The sequence below is a fragment of the Martes martes genome (genome assembly GCF_963455335.1).
Source record: "Martes martes genome assembly, chromosome: 1".
In the NCBI taxonomy this organism is placed as follows: domain Eukaryota; kingdom Metazoa; phylum Chordata; class Mammalia; order Carnivora; family Mustelidae; genus Martes; species Martes martes.
This window is the reverse complement of record NC_137888.1, coordinates 191424583-191444304: the sequence shown is the minus strand read 5'-3', so window position 1 is coordinate 191444304 and position 19722 is coordinate 191424583. Positions and strand designations below refer to the sequence as shown.

The following is a 19722-nucleotide window of genomic DNA, read 5'->3' as shown; positions in this document are numbered from 1 at the left end:
TTTATAATTTTAGCTAATTAAATCTAATTAATTGAACTAATGAAGCAATTTAATCTTTAGTTAAAATTAAATAAAATTGAAAGTCAGTTCTTCAATTGCATTAAGCCCCATTTTAAAAAAGATTTTATTATTTTTTGTTTTTTATTATGTTGTTAGTCACCATACAGTACATCATTAGTTTTTGATGTAGTGTTCCATGATTCATTGTTTGCATATAACACCTAGTGCTCCATGCAATGTGTGCCCTCTTAATACCCACCACCAGGCTCACCCAACCCCCTAAGCCCCTCTCCTCTAAAACCCTCAGTTTGTTTCTCAGAGTCCATAGTCTCTCATGGTTTGTCTCCCCCTCTGACTTCCCCCCTTCATTTTTCCCTTTCTTCTAATGTCCTCCATGCTATTCCTTATGTTCCACATATAAATGAAACCATATGAAAATTGTCTTTCTCTGCTTGACTTATTTCAATTAGTATAATCTTCTCCAGTTCCATCCACGTTGATGCAAATGTTGGGTATTCATCCTTTCTGATGGCTGAGTAATATTCCATTGTATATATGGACCATATAATCTCTACACCCAGCATGGGGCCTGAACTTACAACCCTGAGATCAAGAGTCACATGCTCTACTGACCAAGCCAGTCAGGCAACCCTGTATTAAGCCATGTTTCAAATGCTCAGTAGCCAGCCACATGTGACTAGTAGCTACCTTCTAAGACAATGCAAATATTTCCATCATCACAGAACATTCTACTGGACAGTGGTGGTTTTGAATACTTTTCATTTCCTACCAGACTATTTCAGCAAACATTCTATTTGCTTCAATTTTGGAAGTAGAGTCCATTTTCTCCTCACTCTCCCATGGTGTTTTCCAAATACTCTACCCCATCCTCTCTACCCCCTGCTCCTTTGACAGCCATTCTTGCTGCTATCACTCACCAGCAGCCAAGCATCCCCATCATTAGCTAAAGCCTTTGATACTTGGCTCAATTTCTTTCTCTCTGCTATAACTCTGGCCTGATCCAGTGTTCATGAAAAGGAGCATCTCAGCATGGCAGCGCCCCAGATCCTTGACTACCTTGTCTTCACTTACTTTCCTCTCATTCCAGTCATCCACTTTATATGCCTTGGAACCTTCTCTCCTGGAACACTACACAATTCTGAAATACTAAATCCTAGCATGCCCATCTCTGTCTGCAGTCTCCTGTCCAGTCAGTGCTCTCACCCATTGACTCCTCCTACACTTGCTCTTCATCTGCATATCCCTCCTGTTTTCACTCCCCTCGTTATTAAACAGCTTTTGTTCTATGGTCTAGCACTGCTGGCACTCTCATGCCAGTATCTTTAAAGTCTTTGTGTACTTCTGGTGTGGCACCATCATCTACACTCACATCCAAGCTGCCTAGACTTTAGGGAAGATCTCTCGAAGGCAGACCTTGGCACTACTACTAATCCTCAGATAGGCTTCAGTGCTTTCTTAGGCAGCTCTCTTTCCCACTTTCCATTATAGGTAATTTAAATCTTCCCCTTTTCTCCTCCAATATGCAATGAACCAGGGTCTACCATGTCATACAATCAATCAATCATAAAAAGTACTTGCCTTCCAATTTCCACTATCAAATCCATACATTTTCCTATATCTACACCTATCCTTTCCTGCTTCCCTCTTATCCAATACAAGACAATCCTCCCACCTGGCTCTGAATCAGACCCTTATTAGCCCCTCTCTTATGAATCAATACTATTTCTTAGCTCAATCAATGCAACTGAGAGAAAGAATATGAATAAGTGCTCAACTACCTAGGACAACGTGCTGGCATATTTGTTTGAATGCTAACTAATTTGCTTATTTAGTAGTGTAGTTACTTCATGTGTGAAAATAAATCAGGATATATTCATACAGTAGAATACTAATGCAGACATAAAAAGAACAAATAAAACGGAACTGCAATAACATGAATATCATAGATACCATCTGACCACAAGAAGAAAAACACTAAGGAGTAGGATTCTATATTCATGAACTTCAAGAACCAGAAAAACTAATTTATCAGAAGTCAGAATAGTGCTTGCCCCTAGGGGAGGGTGTACTGATTCAGAAGGAACATGAACGAACCTTGTAAGTGCAAGAAATTTTATGCATCTTTATTTAAATGATGATTATGAGACTGTACACTTAGGTTTAAATAAGCACAGAACTTAAAATTAGTCACATTTTATAGTTTATAGTTTTATAGTTTACATGTTATCTGGCAACTACAACAACTAGAAAATTTCCATTTTCTAGTTCTTTTGTATATTCCACGGCTTCTAAGTTAATGTAGCACATACAAGCCCTGAAGCACTCAATGTTTTCAAAAAGGAATCAGGCCCTTTTCTTTCCTCCTAAAATATTAAGGTTCCGTAAGAAACCGTGAGCCTGGAGTCACTTAACAACTTAACATCTATTATGCTATGGTGCCCTCCTGCTAATGCAATGGTTTTAATACCCTTTTATTCTATAAAAAAAATTAACAGAGGATTTACTACAGCATAGTTTTCATTGAACAGATAACTTATAGACTTATTAAACTTGCTGCATCCTTTATTTTAAATGTATAATCCTAGTCATTTTGTTGTTGAACATGTAACATTGCTTAATCATGTCTGTATCTATTTTGCTTTTTTTTTAACTACAGCAAAAAAAAAAAAAAACACTTTACATTAAATCTACCATGTTAACCTTTACTTAAGTTTACAGTTCAGTAGTGTTTGGTATAGTCACGCTGTGCACCAGTTTTGCTTTTAATCCTGATGATTTTACCTTCTTATTGTCATCCAATACTGTATTCATGCTTTCTATCCACAAAGTGTCAATGGGACCATCGAATACAACCCATTTCCGGTCCGGTGTTTCTGACAAGGCAAATTCCCTAAAAGTGTTGGCCACAATACCGTCAGTCCACTGGGGAGAACAGAATTGGAAAGCTTCCTTTATAAAACTATAAAGTGATCATATTGAAAACATTTCAAATTTCTTGGTTTAATGTACATTGACATTAAGAGAATATTTATGTTGTAGATTACCTCATGAGACACTGGATCAAACTGTCCAAAAAGTTGGCCCATAGTAATGGATTTGGGGTTTACAGTCCGATAAATGACCTTTTCTTCCTCTCCGTAGCCACGCTCATTCATAAGAGTTAGAGTGTCAGCCAGTACATGCAGAACTTTTGTCTTCGCAGCAAAAGGCTCTCCTACTAACATGAAACTATTAAGGAAAAGAATTATATAAGATTCTAAAAAAATAATGGTAAATTATTTGTATACTGGTGTTTAAAATATTGGTATTTATAACTTTTGAAATTTTATGAATTTTTCTCAGACATGAGGAGAATACATTTAACTTCTGAATTGCTGATCTCTAAAATTCTTTACATTAATACCATAATCGACAAAAGAGAATATAACAAAAAGAAATCTCCAAGTGAAAACAAAAACTGTACGCTCTTAAGATTGGGGAAAAAAAAAAAGTCTTGGGGCCTCCCAAGGAGAGAAATTGGAAAGGTGCTCTTTCCTCAAGCAATTTTTTTTTTTAAAGATTTTATATTTTTATTTGACAGAGCGGAGGGGGGAGGGGAGAGGGAACACAAGCAGGAGGAGTGGGAAAGGGAGAAGCAGGCTTCCCAGTGAGCAGGGAGCCCAATGGGGGACTCGATCCCAGGACCCTGGGATCATGACCTGTGCCGAAGGCAGACGCTTAAGGACGAGCCACCCAGGCACTCAGTGCTGTGCCATCCCCCTCTCTCCTGCCCCAGTTCCTCAAGTCTTTACTTGCTATAGTAGTCACTGGTGGTCTTTGCCAAATATTCTGAAACTCCTCTCTCCTAGCACATAGTAGGATTCCTTGCTCTCTGGTGGAAATTCTAAGTGACTAATGAGGACTAAGCGGAAAAAATGGGTGTTACTTCCTCAGTGGACATATCATTGCCAGTGAGGGAGCTTACAGAGCTCTTTCCTCACAGAGCTTTTCCCTCTCACACAGCAGTGACCCAACATGTTGAGATGCTGACAGCTCCAACAGCCTGGGACCCTGGGTAATTATGATGAGCAGATCCTGTCTGTTAACCTATAGAGGACATAGTATGAATGAAAAATAACCCTTTGTTGTTGTTTTTTTATGTCACTAAGATTTGGGTCTTAGGGACTGATTGTTTCTAAAGAATAACCTAGCCCATCCTTACTGACAGAAACTGGTTCCTAAAAGGGGCAAGGTATTCTTGACATAATAAAAAGACTTTCAATATGTAGCATTGGCTTAAAGGCCAGGTTGTAGGTAGCAAATTTAACTGTTATTAGAGGCCAAAAGACTGGCAATTAATGTTATGCAATGATGAAACATTTGGTAAATCTGTTCCTTGAAGTAACCTGAAAGATAATCTAATGAAAACTAATGAAACTGCCTTTTTAGGAAAAAGGATAGTAAACAGAATATTATTAGTATATAATGCGAGCCAATGGCTACATTTAACAAAGAACTATCGGAAAGAAATGAGCCCAGGGGGAAAAAATGGCCAGTTTGCAAGTTGGAATGAAAGGGAATAAAGGGAGTCCAGAAATTCAGGAAACTACAGGCAATTTACTTTCATCCCCAATTGGTAAAAGATAAATTGAGAAAAGCTTTGAATAACAAACATCTACTCAGCCTGGCGCCAAGGACCAAATTAAGGGTAGGGCTTGTACCACTATTAAAATGTATGAAATTTTAATATGGTTCCCAGTAATCATTTCAGGAGTGAAAATAGATTAAGCTTGTCATCTTCTCAATTAAAATTGATAGGTTCAAGGATACTGCAAGGAAATTTATAAAGGTATGACTTGGTAAGGATGGTAGTTGTGGCTACTGGCATATAGAGCTGCTTAGAATCAAACAAATAAGAAGCTTATCAAGTTTTCGAGGGAGTTTATGCACAAAGAAACTATGAGTCTAGGCTAAAACACATGTGGATATTCGAGACTTAAAAATGATCCTTGCAGGGGCACCTGGGTGGCTCAGCCAGTTAAGGGTCTGTCTTGGGCTCAGGTCATGATCCCGGAGGCCCTGGGGTCCTGGGACCAAGCCCCTCATTGGTCTCCCTGCTCAGCAGGGGCATCTGCTTCTCCCTCTACCCTCTGCTCCTCCCATGCCCCTGCTTATGCTCTCTCTCTCTCACTCAAATAAATTTAAAAAAAATGATCCTTGCATGAGAGTTGATTGTACTATTCCTTCTATTTTTGTATATGCTTGAAAATTTGCATACTATGGAGTTTTTTTGTTTTTGTTTTTTTAAAATCCTGTCTTTAACCTTTGAGACCTCAACTTTCTATAGGCAGGAAGCCGGCTGAAAACATTTCTCAGCTCCCAAGGACATATTCTGTATTGTCCACTTCACATGTGACCAGAGAAAAAAATGAAGATGGAAAGACTGCACAAGAAAGTTGAACAAAAAAAAAAAAAAGAAAAAAGGAAGAAAAGAAAAGAAAAAGAGAAAGAAACAAAGTTTATCCAGTGTCCATAAAGAACAGTTAACTGGAAAGCCCCTGTGAAATCATGCAGAAGTGGATCCAGGGTTTACGGGGTTTAAAGTTTATACAATCAATAGAAGAGGAAAAAAATACAAATGCAACTATAGATACAAAATGCCCAGAGCCACTATAATGATACCCTATATAATAAATGACATGTATCAAGTGATTATGGCTCCTTGGAAAGGCCCCTACAAGTTAGAGGTCCTGAGATTTAAACTATCAGTATCACAGTCATTTTATCTCTGGAACTGGGGCTCCCCAATTACCCAGATGGGTTTCAGAATTGCTACCAACCAATGTTGGCTATGTCTCCAGTTCTTCAATTTCTGGATAGTAGTGTCTGCTCTAATGACCTGTTCTAGGAAGCCCACTATTATAATTAAGACTAGGTGTGTGGAGGACAGACAATTTGTCTTTCTACTCTGTAGGTCTTTGGATCAAGAGGAACAACTTACAGATCTGATGCAGAAACTATCATGCATCACCTAGAGATCTTGAACTTCAAGTATGGTTCATTGATTGACTAGAACTTTTAACTTGTCTTCCTGGGAAGGAAAGGGTGTGTTTTATGTGCATGGAGGAGAGCAAATAACATATGACCAAAAGGGCAAAGTGCACTGGTTGCTAGTGCCACATCACTGAATGAGAATGCCTTACCAATCCTTGTTGGATGGGTAGCATGAGCAAGAAATAAATCTTTATTTTAAGCCACTGGGACAGAAATGGGGGGATGGCGGTCTTTGTTCCCTAGCCTACCTAGTGTACAAAATTTGCTGAGTCCTTTGGTTCATAAATTTTGTTTTAATAGTTCGATTTGAAAAATAACATCTAACTATGGTAGACAGAGATAATCTATAATCTTACCCATGTCTCACAATCATCATTTCATAAGTCTGAATCATTTTTTCAAGAAAAAATTTAACTGGCTGAAGATTATGTACTTTGCAGGCTTCATGAGCACATTCCAAAAATTCCTAAAATAAAAGAAAAATGGAATGCATTTTTATAAAATGGTATTATAAATCATCTCATATATATTTTATAAATCTAGATTATTCATTTTGAAATAAAAAATCATTATCTTCCTACATTGATAAATTATTTCTTAAAGATTTTTAAAAAGATTATTTATTTATTTATTTGTGAGAGAGAGAGTGCACACGCGAGCACAAGCAGGGGGTGCAGCAGGTAGAAGGAGAAGTAGGCTCCCTGCTGAGCAAGGAGCCCAATGCGGTACTTGATCCCAGGACCCTGGGTTCATGACCTGAGCCAAAGGGAGATACTTAAACAACTGGGCCACCCAGGCATCCCTTAAAGCTTTACTTAGCTTTTTTTTTTTTTTTTTTAATTAAAAGGAAGTACAAAAAGAATTAAATTACTTTAAAAGTATTATTCCCTATTATAAGTTAATGATCAGAGCACCACAGCATTAGGTGCAAGCTGCATGGAAACTCCTTTTAATTGTGTTTTCCAGAATTTCATCTTTGGTTAGGATGTGGAAGGACATGCCAAAAAAAATCCTTCACACTGTAGTAACTAGAAAGAAATGGAGAATCTAAAAAAATAAATTTTAAAGATAGAGAAGTTCTCTGGGTACAAGCATGTGTAAAGGAATTAAATTTCAGAAACAGATAAGCCTTCCTGGGTGAGCACAAATTGATGCTAATTTAGCTGCTGGGAGCATTTTCCAGCTACAGACATCAGGTGGGCATTGGATTGGGCTTCTCACAGGCACAGGGACTTTGGTGAAGTAAAGAAAAACCATCAGAGAATTGAATGGTCATGTGGGCTCATGTGACAGATTTCAATCTGGAGAAGCTCAAATGCAAATCTGATTTACCCACTGCCTTGCTTTTGCCGAGTATGAGGTGACACAAGAAATCAAAGGCTTAGCTAGAAAGGCACACGGATATTCCCTCATCTTAGGATGCTTAAACCCCAAAATGCTGCTAGAGGAATGGCCCTATAACACAGAACAATTTTCACTCTGAAAACGTGAAAAACAGAACTAAACTAAAGTTCAACAGTGCTGCCACAAAACTCTACTTGGGTCAACTCCCAACTGAACTGATCATCAGTCTAGCTATCTGACAAAGGAAAAACATACTTTTTCTGTGGGAAAATAATACTGTAGCCTCTACAATTGTTTTTACACAATTCTTAACATAAAATCAAACTTTGCAAGTCATGAGATGAAATAGCTGAAGATCAAGAGAAAAAAAACAAACTTCTGATGACCTAGAGGTCATAATTGGCAAAACAATAAAAATAACTTCTATAAATGTTTAAGAAAAAAAACAGACAATATGATGGAAAACAGATGAAAAGATGAAGAAATCAGGGGCACCTGGGTGGCTCAGTGTTAACCAGTTAAGCCTCTGCCTTCAGCTCAGGTCATGATCTCAGGGTCCTGGGATCGAGCCCCACATCATGCTCCCTACTCAGCAGGGAGCCTGCTTCCCCCCCGCTCCTATCTGCCTTGCCTCTCTGCCTACTTGTGATCTCTCTGTCAAATAAATGAAATCTTAAAAAAAAAAAAAGGAAAAAAGATGAATTCAAGCAAAGAAAAATGTGGTTTTAATGAAACAAGATTGGACATACTAAAATGGAAAAAATATGTGAAATTAATAATTTATTGAATAGGTTTATCAGTGGACTGAATAAAACAAAAACAAAATCACTGATCTTAAAAACAGGCTAATAAAATGTATCCAAACTATAGCACATAAAATCAAAACAATAAACAAAAACAGAACATAAAAGATGTGTGAGGCGATATAAAATTGACGGGGGAAACAATGGCAAAAGAAATATAACTTAAAAATCTCTACAGTTTGCAGCCCACTGATACATGCAGAGCGTGACCTTCCTCAAGGAGCTTGTGGCGGCCTTAGTGCCTTCATGTTTAAAAGCAACCTTACCTTAGCAGCAGCTAGCCTCTCGGGGTCCTGAAAACCTTGCTTCCAGATTCCTTGGAGACTTGTGCTATCCTTAACCCCCACTAATCAAAAAGTATACAATCAGTCATGCCTCACAATCCCAGTATAGCTCTTTCTGCCTCCAGGTACTGTCCCATGAATAAGGAAGGGATTTAGGTAGAGGCAGGAGAGATAGGTGGTCCCTGACTCCCCTGACTAGGCTCTGAAACTATTCCTGGCAGGTGGAGACTGAGAGAGCTGAGCAAGAGATAAGGGAACAAAAACAAGATGGCACAAGCTTCCCAGTCAATTCTCAATAAAAGACTGCCACTGAAAGCCCTCTGTGGCAACCCATTAGGGACCTCTCTCACTCTAGAGAGCTTTTGTCTTTCCTTTCTCTTCTCACCTTCACTTAATAAACTTTCACCCTTTTGTGTCCATGAGATTCATTCTTCAGCCCCAATCAGACAAGAATCCTGCAAACCCTGCAACAAAATGATCTAACACATTTAATTGATGTCCCAGAAGGACAAGGGAGACGAAATAGAGAAGAAATATCTTGAGATAATTACTGAGAATTTCCTAAAGACATCAATCCATAGATTCAAGAAGTGCAACAAATCCAAGCAAGATAAATACCAAACAAACAACACAAGGCACACAGCAAAGAAAAATATTAAGACAGCTGGAGGGAAAACACACTCTAAATTCAGATACACATAAATAAGAAAAATACCTGACTTCCAGCCATAACAATGAGAGCCAGGAGTTAACAGAATAACATCTTTAAAGCAATGAAGAAAGAGGGGCAGACCCCTGCCAATCTAGACTTCTGTATTTAGTGAAAAAATTCTTTAGAAATGAAGGCTAAATAAAGACATTTCAAACAAAGAAAAGCTAACAGAATTAGTTGCCAAAAGACCCGCATGCACGTAAGAAATACCAAAGGAAGTTCTTTCTGTTGAAGGAAAAAGATCTCAGATGAAAGCATATTTCTGCTAGAAAGAATTAAAAACGCTAGAAAAAGTAAGCAGAAAGGACTTTTTTCAAATGCTAATACCAAAATAAAAAAATAACACTGGTTGTGGAGTTTATAATATGTAGAAATAAAATACATGATGACAATAGTACAATGGGCAGGGGTGAGTGCATAATAAAATTATACCACTTAAAGTTTTTATGTTGTTTCTGAAATGATGAAATACAAACTTAAACCATAGGAAGTCAAGGATATATATTACAACCTGGGGAGTGACCACTGAGGTACTAAAAATCCAACAGAGAAGAGAATGGAGAAATAAACACTATCTGAAACCAAAAGAAGTCAGTAAAGGAAAAATAAAGAAATATTGTACATATAAAAAGCAATAGGACATAGGTTTTTTCCATGGCCCTGGCTCCCCTTGGCTTATCTGCAGGTGCAGTGAGTCACTTGGCTATGCACCTTGTAGCATTGACTCCTAGCAGTAGTTTTCAAACTGGAAGCTGGGAATCCATGGATTGATTGCTATATTCATAAGACAAGAATTCTCCATGACAACATTAAATTGATTTTTTAAAATCCTATTAGCATATCTTGAATCATCTTGCTAATTACCTGGGGTATAATATAGAAATATATATGGTCTTAATTCCCAGTCCCTGGCATAGGGCCCTATAATCCTTAAAATTTCCTAAGTGATAGGAGTATCTTTGTTATTTTTTTAAAGATTTTATTTATTTATTTGACAGAGAGAGAAGTCACAAGTAGGCAGAGCAGCAGGCAGAGAGAGAGGGGAAAGCAGGCTCCCCGCTGAGCAGAGAGCCCGATGCGGGGCTCGATCCCAGGACCCTGAGATCATGACAAGCCGAAGGCAGAGGCTTAACCCACTGAGCCACCCAGGTGCCCCATCTTTGTTATTCTTAATGAGCCTGGTGGTGGGTATTATGGAGGGCACGTATTGCATGGAGCACTGGGTGTGGTGCATAAACAATGAATTTTGGAACACTGAAAAGAAATAAAATAAAATGGGGGAAAAAATGAGCCCTTGTCAATCACATCCAAGTTTGTGCGGATAGCCTCAGGATGGGGCCGGTCATAAGAAAGACTCAGCGGTGAGAGGGTTGGAACTTTCAGCCCTATTTATCAGCCTTTGGTGAATGCTCTGGGGTGGAGGAGGGAAGGAAAGGGTGAAGACAGAGCTCTGTAAAAACTCCTGAACAGCGAGATTCAGAGCGCTTCTGGTTTGGTGAGCTCATTGAGGTGCAGGGAGATTGATATACTCTGAAGTATGCTGCCGCCCCCTCATACCTAACTTACCTTATACTTCTCTTCCATTTGGTTCCTCCCAAATTGTATCCTTTATATCTTATTTATTTTTATTTTTTTTAAAGTAGGATCCACACCCAATGTGGGTCTTGAACCAACAACCATCCTGAGGTCAAGATTCCCTATGTTCTACCAGTGAGCCAGCCAGGCTACCCCCTCCTCCAGCCCCAGGTTGTATCCTTTATAATAAACTGGTAAACATAAGTAACTGTGTTCCTGATTTCTGTGAGCTATTCTAGTGAATTACCAAAGCTGGGTGGGGAGGTTATGGAAACCCCAGAATCAGAAACACAGGTGGCCCAGAACTTGAGACTGACTGAAGTGAGGGGCAGTCTTATAGGACTGAGACTTTCATCTGTGGAGTCTGACAATAACTACCTGGAGTTTGTGTCAGAATTGAATTGTTGAACATCCAGTTGGTGTCCAGAGAAGAGAACTGGTTGCTGGTTTTGGAAAACACCCTAGAATCACATTAATCTGATACTGCCATAGGATGTATACTAGCATTTGAGTTTGAAGCTTTAAAAAAATAGGCTAAAAAAGTAAATGATGCCTTTAAACAAGTGATGCCTTAATGATATAATGGCTCAAACAAATTGAAATTTTCACAGCAATATCAATAGAGAGATCAGGTGGAAAAATTGAATCATTAGATGGAAAAAAATTGGTACATGCTGAACTCAAAAAGTATTCACTGTATATTTTACCATAGAAATTGCCACAAAATAACATTTAATTTCAGCCACATGTCATCCATCTCATTAAGATTGTTTTGTTTGTAATTTAAAGTTACTTGTGCTCTCTGTCAAATAAATAAAATCTTTTTTTAAAGTACTCATTATCTCAGAAAGAACATTATTTTTAAACTGAATCTTATTAACATTGGTATCATATAACAGAAGATACTAGAATTTACTCATGCTCATTAATGAAAGTGGCCAAAATAGGGGTTTATCCTCCGAATAGAATAATTTCCCTCATTTAAAACATCAAATAAGTCATTCTCACAGATTTACTTACATGATAGTCAGCTTCAGGAAGTTTAATACCAGGAAATAGGTCACTAGTTATTCCATTAAATAAGGGTATATCATGTGATAGAAACTTTGGTTCATTCACATCTTTAATTGATCGAAGAAGCTAAAATCATCCAAAGAGTGCAACATAAGTTACTTGCCCATATTCCCTCCCCTCCCCACCACTGAAAGTCAAAGTTCCTCTCACATTGCTCTATGGAATCCCCATACTAAAATGCCAACACTATGCTTATCAAGCCAGAAGGTCCTTGGATTCACATAAAGTATAATGAATAATAACATCACCCCAAAAGTACAATTTCAACCTCACATAAAAAGGTTCAAAGCCAACAACTCTCTTATTTGCCTCATTATAGCTCCCGATGAACTTTCCTTAAAAACATTTTTTAATTAAAAAAAATCTCATATTGAAGCTTTCACAACATATATATTTAACACTTACTAGTATATCTTCATTTTCATTTGGAAATTTTAATTTTAGGTTTCCAGCAGCCACTAAAACTGCTTTTACTGCTCGCATTCCATAGTCATAATGAAATTGTGACGAGAGCTGCTCTGAGCAAAGCCTGTAAGTCATCACTATCTTCACAGACAGAGGTTTTGCATTCAAAAATCCATAGGAATAGAGGGAGATTTCTGCTATGAGGGCATAGTTTGGAACCATCATGGCCACTGTTCTAAAAAGAACCTGGAGTATATAATGAATAAAATATATTATTTATATAAGGGAAACCATTTTTAAAAGCTAACCACAAGCATCCCAAGAGAATGCGATGATATTCAAGTTTATTCCCCTAAAGGAGCACCTTTTCATTAATTCTGTGATTTTTTTTCAATAGCACGGTTTCATACACCTTAATAGGTGTTAAACACCTAAAAAAAGTTTTTAGAGGTTTACCTTATGAGGGATGGCAAAGGTAAAAGGGAGATTTACAAATACATGTGAGAAAATCATATCATTCTGAGTGGATTGTGCTGTTACATTTGATTAAAATTACACTCTTATAAAAAATTACCTTAAGATTGTCTGGCAATTCAGAACGTCCCGCGTAGCCAGGATTCATGGTAATGGCTACAAAACAGTTTGGATTGAGCTTCAGTTCTGTTCCTTCAAAAACAAACACTTCCAGTTTCTGTTGAATGGCTCTCTGAATGCAAAGGATCTGTTGGGCTACCACTGATAACACTTCCAACTCAATCCGATTAAATTCATCAAAGCAAGCCCAAGCACCAGAAGAGGCCAATCCTTTAAAAAACTAAGAACAAGACAAAAGGAATGGAGTTTTCTTACGAAGAAGCATCATTTGTTAAATATTGAAACATTTAAATCAAAACTGAAAATGAAACCCAGTAAACCCCCAAGTATAAAAACAATGTCTTTACCCCTAAAACTGAGGTTCAAGGAATGCATAAACATTTAGATAATGTTTAAACATGAGTTTCTTTCAATTTATCCCGTTGGACCCAGCTGTAAGTTTATAACATTAATATGCAACTTTGTACCTTTCCCATTGCTAGATAATCTAGCCCATCTGAACAGTTGAACACCACACATTGGACAGCAAGAGCTTTAGCCAAGTCCTTGGTGGTTTCAGTTTTTCCTGTCCCTGCTGGTCCCTCTGGAGCTCCTCCGAGGTTCAAATAGAAGGCACCTATCTGAAAAGAAAAATGTATGTGAAAAGAAATCCATGCTTAAAAAAAAAAAAGAAAAAGAAATCCATGATTAACTGGGGAAAAAAAGAACACAAAAGAAAACCTATAATAGACCATTGCTTACAAAATTGATTTAGTCTTATTTGTAGCTTCAAAGGGGGCAGTAATACAACTAGATTGTTCAGTTAATTTTTAGCATCCACTTCTCCAGCTGCACAAGGAAAATGTATCAAAATCACCTTATATTATAATGCCTCATGGGTATCCCATTTGCCTTTACAAACAAGAGAATCTAGCCTTGAGTTATTAACATTGGGTCAGAAGGCTTTGACTAGAGATAGTTGTGGAGACCACTAATGACAATCTCCATGGCTAGATGCCAAGGGCCAACACCTGCAAATGAGTGTTGTAAATAGGGGTCCATCAGTTGGAAGAGAAACAGATGACCTATTTACACAACTTGGTCCATAATTCACCTGGCTATTGCACGGCACTCATGGTATGTTCTCCATTTTCTCCATTCCTACAACACTGTTCTGTACTTCTCTTCCAGGAATGATCACTTTCTACCTTGCATTCCAGTTAATTTTGTACACTATTTTTTTTTCTCTCTCAATTGGTCTTTAAGCTGCTTGAGAGCAAGGTTAGGAGTTTCTGAATTCTTCCTGGGTCTCCTTAATGACTAGAACAGTGGCTGGAAATTTTTAGAAGCATATAAATTATAGTCGACTTCAACTGTGGAGTTTGTTTCAAGAAAACTAGTGTTAAGTGTGAAAATTAACTCCTTTTAGAAAAAATCGGGTTAAGAGACCAAAGTTGTACATATGGTACAGGTAAGGCATAGATGGGAGCTCCCATCTATGGAGCTTAATTAATTTCTGCTTAATTTTGCCATGAACTTAAAGCTACTCTAAAAAAAGTCTATTAAAAACAATATAATAATAAAATAAAATAAATTTTGATTAACAAATCTTATTTTACATTTACTAAAATAAATTTATTAAAAGCAGTATCAATATTTTACCCATCTTTATAATATATATACCAAAGTTTATAATAAATGCTATACTATTAATGCCCATTAACTTGGCTGCTGGAAACCTCAGGTTCTCCCAAAATGATTACAAATGGGTTCCCTTTATTACAGACAACGGAATTTTTTTCAGTGTGTAGTGTTCTAGACAAGTGTTTAGTGGGATTCTGATCTTACAAATCAAAGCTATGAGCTTCCACAAGTATTCACACAGCTTCTGATTTTTCTGAGGCCCCGTATAGGACACAGAGGCTTGAGATTCATTTACACAACAAATATTTAGGGACTGTGTACTTGTTCACCCCTAGAGTAGAGAACAAGACAGACATGGTCCCTGCTCTCTGGTAGCTTCCTGAGAAAGTGGAAGTTTCGGTGAAACATGTTATCCTAGATACACTGACACCTTTTACTGGCCATTGCACCCATCCTTCAATTGCTGTATCAGCTACAAATAGCTCACAACTGTCTTTTTCTCCTGAGAATTTCCCTCTACTAATAGGAGCTACCTTATCCAGGTCACCTGGATGACTCAGTTGTTAAGCATTTGCCTTCAGCTCAGGTCATGATACCAGGGTCACGGGACTGAGCCCCGCTTTGGGCTCCCTGCCCTGCAAGGAGTCTGGTTCTCCCCCTGCTTCTGTTCCCTCTCTCGCTGTCTCTCTCTGTCAAATAAATAATAAAATCTTAAAAAATAGGAGATACTTTATCCACAAACACCTGAAAGCTTACTCACACCCTTGTTACTGTTAAAACTGTCAGTTATCTTACCAGCAAAAATTGTTTACTAAGGAATGGAAGACCATTGCAATTCAGACCACGAAAGCTACTACCAAGCCATGGGCAAACCCAGAGAATGCAGGAGAGGAATGCTCCTTTGTAGAGGAAAGAGAACGATGGGAGGGGCCATTATAAACAAGAAGTCCATTGGAAGAAACTGGGAGTTCCAAGTGTAGTAGCTTTTTATTGGCTGATTTGTGACAGTCTTTCATTGGCTGGACTCTTCCTTAAGAAGAAAGTCCTTAATCCTGTCTGGGAAGTCAAGTATATGCTTCTTCCTGTCACAAATGAAAGTACCTCTTTTCCTGTAGGTTTTGCACAAGGAGTGGTAGTAGGCCTTGAGAGCTTCTCCTTCTGGCCTCTCAACTCCATTTTAGTGAGGTTTCCCTTCCTTAATTTTCATACCCCTAGCCCCAGATGTGACTGATTTTCAATGACCATAAAGAGATATAAAAGCCAGGGCCCTTTGCCTTTAAGTGGGGTACACCCAGGATGCCTTTCATGCTCCAAAGCTCCCCATGGGCTCAGGCTAAGTCTATACTTCTGTTGAAACTACATCTTTATTTAGCTTTCCCCACCTACTTTCCTACAGGTTTTTACTGAGCACATTCCCTAGTAAATCATTTACCCAAGAATTCTCATTCTGTCTCTGCTTCTAGAGGACTCAAGGACACTTGAATTTTACTTACTCAGCACAGGTGGATTGGTGTTTCTTGATGCTTCTCCTCAATTCCCAGGTAGGTTACCAGATTTAGCAAATAAAAATACAGAATGCCCAGGTAAAGTTTAATTTCTGGGCACCTGCGTGGCTCAGATCATGATCCCAGAGTGCCAGGATCGAGTCCCACATTGGGCTCCCAGCTCCACAGGGAGTCTGCTTCTCCCTCTTACCTTCTCCTCTCTCATGCTCTCTCTTACTCTCTCTCTCTCAAATGGATAAATAAAATCTTTTAAAAAATTTTTGGATTTCAGGGGATGCCTGGGTGGCTCAATCGGTTAAGTGTCTGTCTTTGACTCAGGTCATGATCCCAGGATCCTGGTATCGAGTCCCACATCAGGCTCCTTGCTCAGCGGGGAGTCTGCTTCTCCCTCCACTTGCCTCTCTCTCTGCCTGATGCTCCCCCTACTTGTGTGCTCTCTCTCTCTCTGACAAATAATTAAATATATTTTTAAAACAAATAAATAAATATATTTCTTAAAAATTTTGGATTTCAGATAAACAATGAATAATTGGTTACTATAAGTATGTCCTGTGCAATATTTGGAACACAGTTACACTAACAAATTATTCATTATTTATCTGAATTTCAAATTTACCTGAGAGTCCCATATTTTATCTGGCAACCTTATACTCAGGTGGCTTTTGTTTTTTGGTTTTTGTTTTATATAGTCATAGCTTTATCTTCCATAGCTCAACAAGCACAGAGCTTAGTATCACCCCCTACATTTTCAGCTCTCTCCCTCCTTTCAGCAGAACTAACTTGGAGTTCCAAGGCCCCGATGGACTTTACTCATCTTCCTTTCATGTCTCCCAGAACTCCACTGCAAAAACTGATAGCATTTTCTGAAACTTCAGTTTTCTCTTTAAATCTCTAATACCTTCTTTTTCTAATTATCCCTAATGGGAGTGACTCATAATTTTCAAGCATTAGTATCCAAACACTCTTGTATTCTACAAAAGGATCCAGAAGTAAATATACATTACTATAATTTCATCTAAAGGGATTTGGGGATCAGGAAGGGATAGCTCTATTCAACTATTACAGATAAGAAAATAAAATGAGGAGGGGGAGGAGCAAGGTGGCAGAGGAGTAGGAGACCTGAATTTCGTCTGACCCCAGGAATTCAGGCAGATAGGTATCAAACCATTCTGAAGATCTACAAACTCAACAAGATATCAAAGAATAGAAGCAATTCTATGAGTGCAAAAGTGACCACTTTCTGGAAGATAGAACATGTGGAGAAGTGAATCCAAGATGATATATGGGAAGATAGACCATGTGGAAGACAGACCACGGGAGAAGTGAATCCAAGATGGTATATGGGAAGATAGACCACAGGAGGAAGACAGACCAATAGACAGTTGGTTGAGTGGCTCACCAACTGAGCCACCCAGGTGCCAGCTCCCAGCAAGTGATATAGCAGCAGAGCACAAAATTGGAACTTTTAGAAGTCTGCTCTGCTGAGGGACATCACTCCAGTGGCTCAGTGGGGTTGGGGGGTGTGGCGCCTTTGTAGGGACAGTGTGGTCTCAGGACCTGCAGGGTCACAGAAAGACCAGGGGTGTCTGAGGGTGGCAGAGCTCCCAGGTATTGGAGCGGTGAGGCCAGCTGCAGAGACAGAGCTGAGGAGGAGGCTCACAGCTTGGGGTTGCCATAAACCATGATCTTAGGCAGAGTCAGGCCACTGCTCTTTGAGCAGGGACCCCCACAAGAGGCAGATCCAGGGAGACTCCCCATACTCCCCCAGAGGAGTGATGTGGGAGCCTGCCACAGGATCTGGCTTGGTTTGGAAACTCCAAATAGGGCCATGAGCCAGATATAGAAACACTTGGTCACAGGCCAGGTGAGCATGGAGTGCAGCCAGAGACCAGGGAGACAGGAGTGATTGACTGCTTTTCTCTGAGGGAACACTGAGGAGTGGTGCCCCAAGCTCTTGGACCCTCCTGGCCGGAGACTGGGAGGCCGCCATTTTCATTCCTGTCTTCCAAAACTGTAGAGAAAGCATTCAGGGAACAAAAGCTACTGAGAGCAAACCCGAGCAGATTGATTAGCCTGGCCCCTGGCAAGGGGAGTTCAATTCCACCACAGGCAAAGACCTGGGAGAATCACTGCAACAGGCCCCCACATCCCCCAGAATATTAGCAAGACCATCCAGCCAAGACCAAGTCTACTGATAAATGAGAATTGCAAAACACCACTGCTAGGGGAATACAACACATAGAATTCATGGCTTTTTCCCCATGATTCTTCAGTCTTTCAAAGTTAATTTTTTTATTTTTATTTTTTATTTTTTTATTTTTTAAAAATTTTCTTCTTTCCTATTTTAACCAACATCTTATCAATTCCTTTTTTAAAATCTTTTTTAATTTTCATTTTTACAGTTGTATTCTACCCTTCATTTTATTTAAGCTTACTTTTTGTGTATATATATTTTTCTTTCTTTAAAATTTTAGGATACAGTTTCTTTAAACAGACCAAAATATACCCTAAATCTAGTGTATTGCTTTGTTCTAGTGTCCTGCCTGATCACATTCTCTCCTTTTCTCTTTTTTTTAAATTTTTTCCTTTCTTTTTTCAACCTTCTTACCAATTCCTTTTTAAAAATCTTTTTAAATTTTCATCTTTACAGTCATATTCCATCCTTTCTTCACATTTACCCTTATTTTTGTATATATGTAAGTTTTTCTTTCTTTAAAATTTTGGGAGGTAGTTTCTTCTAACAGACCAAAATACATCCAAAATCTAGTGTGTGGCTCTGTTCTATACACCAGCCTGATCATATTCTTTTTTTCTTTTTATTTCCTTTTTTTTCCCTTTCTTCCCCCCCCCACCCCCCAGTTTTGGGTCTCTTCTGATTTGTTTAGCATATATTTTTATGGGTTGTTGTTACCCTTTTAGCATTTTGTTCTCTCATTCGTCTGTTCTTCTCTGGACAAAACTGACAAAATGAAAAAACTAACCTCAAAAAAAAAGTGGGGGGCAAGAGGCAGTATGGACTTCCAGGGACCTAACCAATATGGACATTAGTAAGATGTTGGAACTAGAGTTCAGAATGACAATTATAAAGACACTAATGGGGCTTGAAAAAAGCACTGAAGATACTAGAGAATCTCTGAAGAAATAAAAGAACTAAAATCTAACCGAGTCAAAAGCCAAAAGGCTATTAATGAGGTGCAATAAAAATTGGAGGCTCTTACTGCTGGATAAATGAGGCAGAAGAGAGAATTAGTGATATAGAAGACCAAGTGATAGAGAATAAAGAAGCTGAGAGAGAGAGAGAGAGAGAGAGAGAGATAAACAACTACTGGATCATGAGAGGAGAATTTGAGAAATAAGTGATACCATAAGATGAAACAATATAAGAATAACTGGGATCCCAGAAAGAGAAGAAAGAGAGGGGCAGAAGGTATATTGGAGCAATTATAGCAGAGAACTTCCCTAATTTGGGGAAGGAAGTGGGCATCAAAATCCAGGAGGCACAGAGAACTACCCCCCAAAATCAATAAAAAATAGGTCAACACCTCATCATCAATAGTAAAACTTACAAGTCTCAGAGACAAAGAGAAAATCCTGAAAGTAGCTTGGGGACAAGAGATCTGTAATCTACAACATTAGATTGGCAGGAAACCTATCCACAGAGACCTGGTAAGCCAGAAAGGACTGGCATGATATATTCAGAGCACTAAACAAGAAAATTTGCAGTGAAGAATACTATATCCTGTTGGCCT

The 19722-nt window shown here is 38.6% G+C and overlaps 1 protein-coding gene across 1 annotated transcript in view; it reads right to left on the bottom strand.

Annotated features, from left to right (window-relative positions):
* Positions 1–19722, bottom strand: part of DNAH12 (dynein axonemal heavy chain 12) — a gene marked incomplete at its 5' end in the record, with an annotated part of 210268 nt that overhangs the window by 121318 nt on the left and 69228 nt on the right. The window contains 7 exons of the mRNA XM_080803013.1: positions 2803–2943; positions 3066–3249; positions 6411–6520; positions 11793–11912; positions 12252–12497; positions 12826–13065; positions 13313–13465. Of these exons, the coding sequence (XP_080659139.1) occupies positions 2803–2943; positions 3066–3249; positions 6411–6520; positions 11793–11912; positions 12252–12497; positions 12826–13065; positions 13313–13465 (1194 nt within the window). The remainder of the gene's footprint in view (positions 1–2802; positions 2944–3065; positions 3250–6410; positions 6521–11792; positions 11913–12251; positions 12498–12825; positions 13066–13312; positions 13466–19722) is intronic.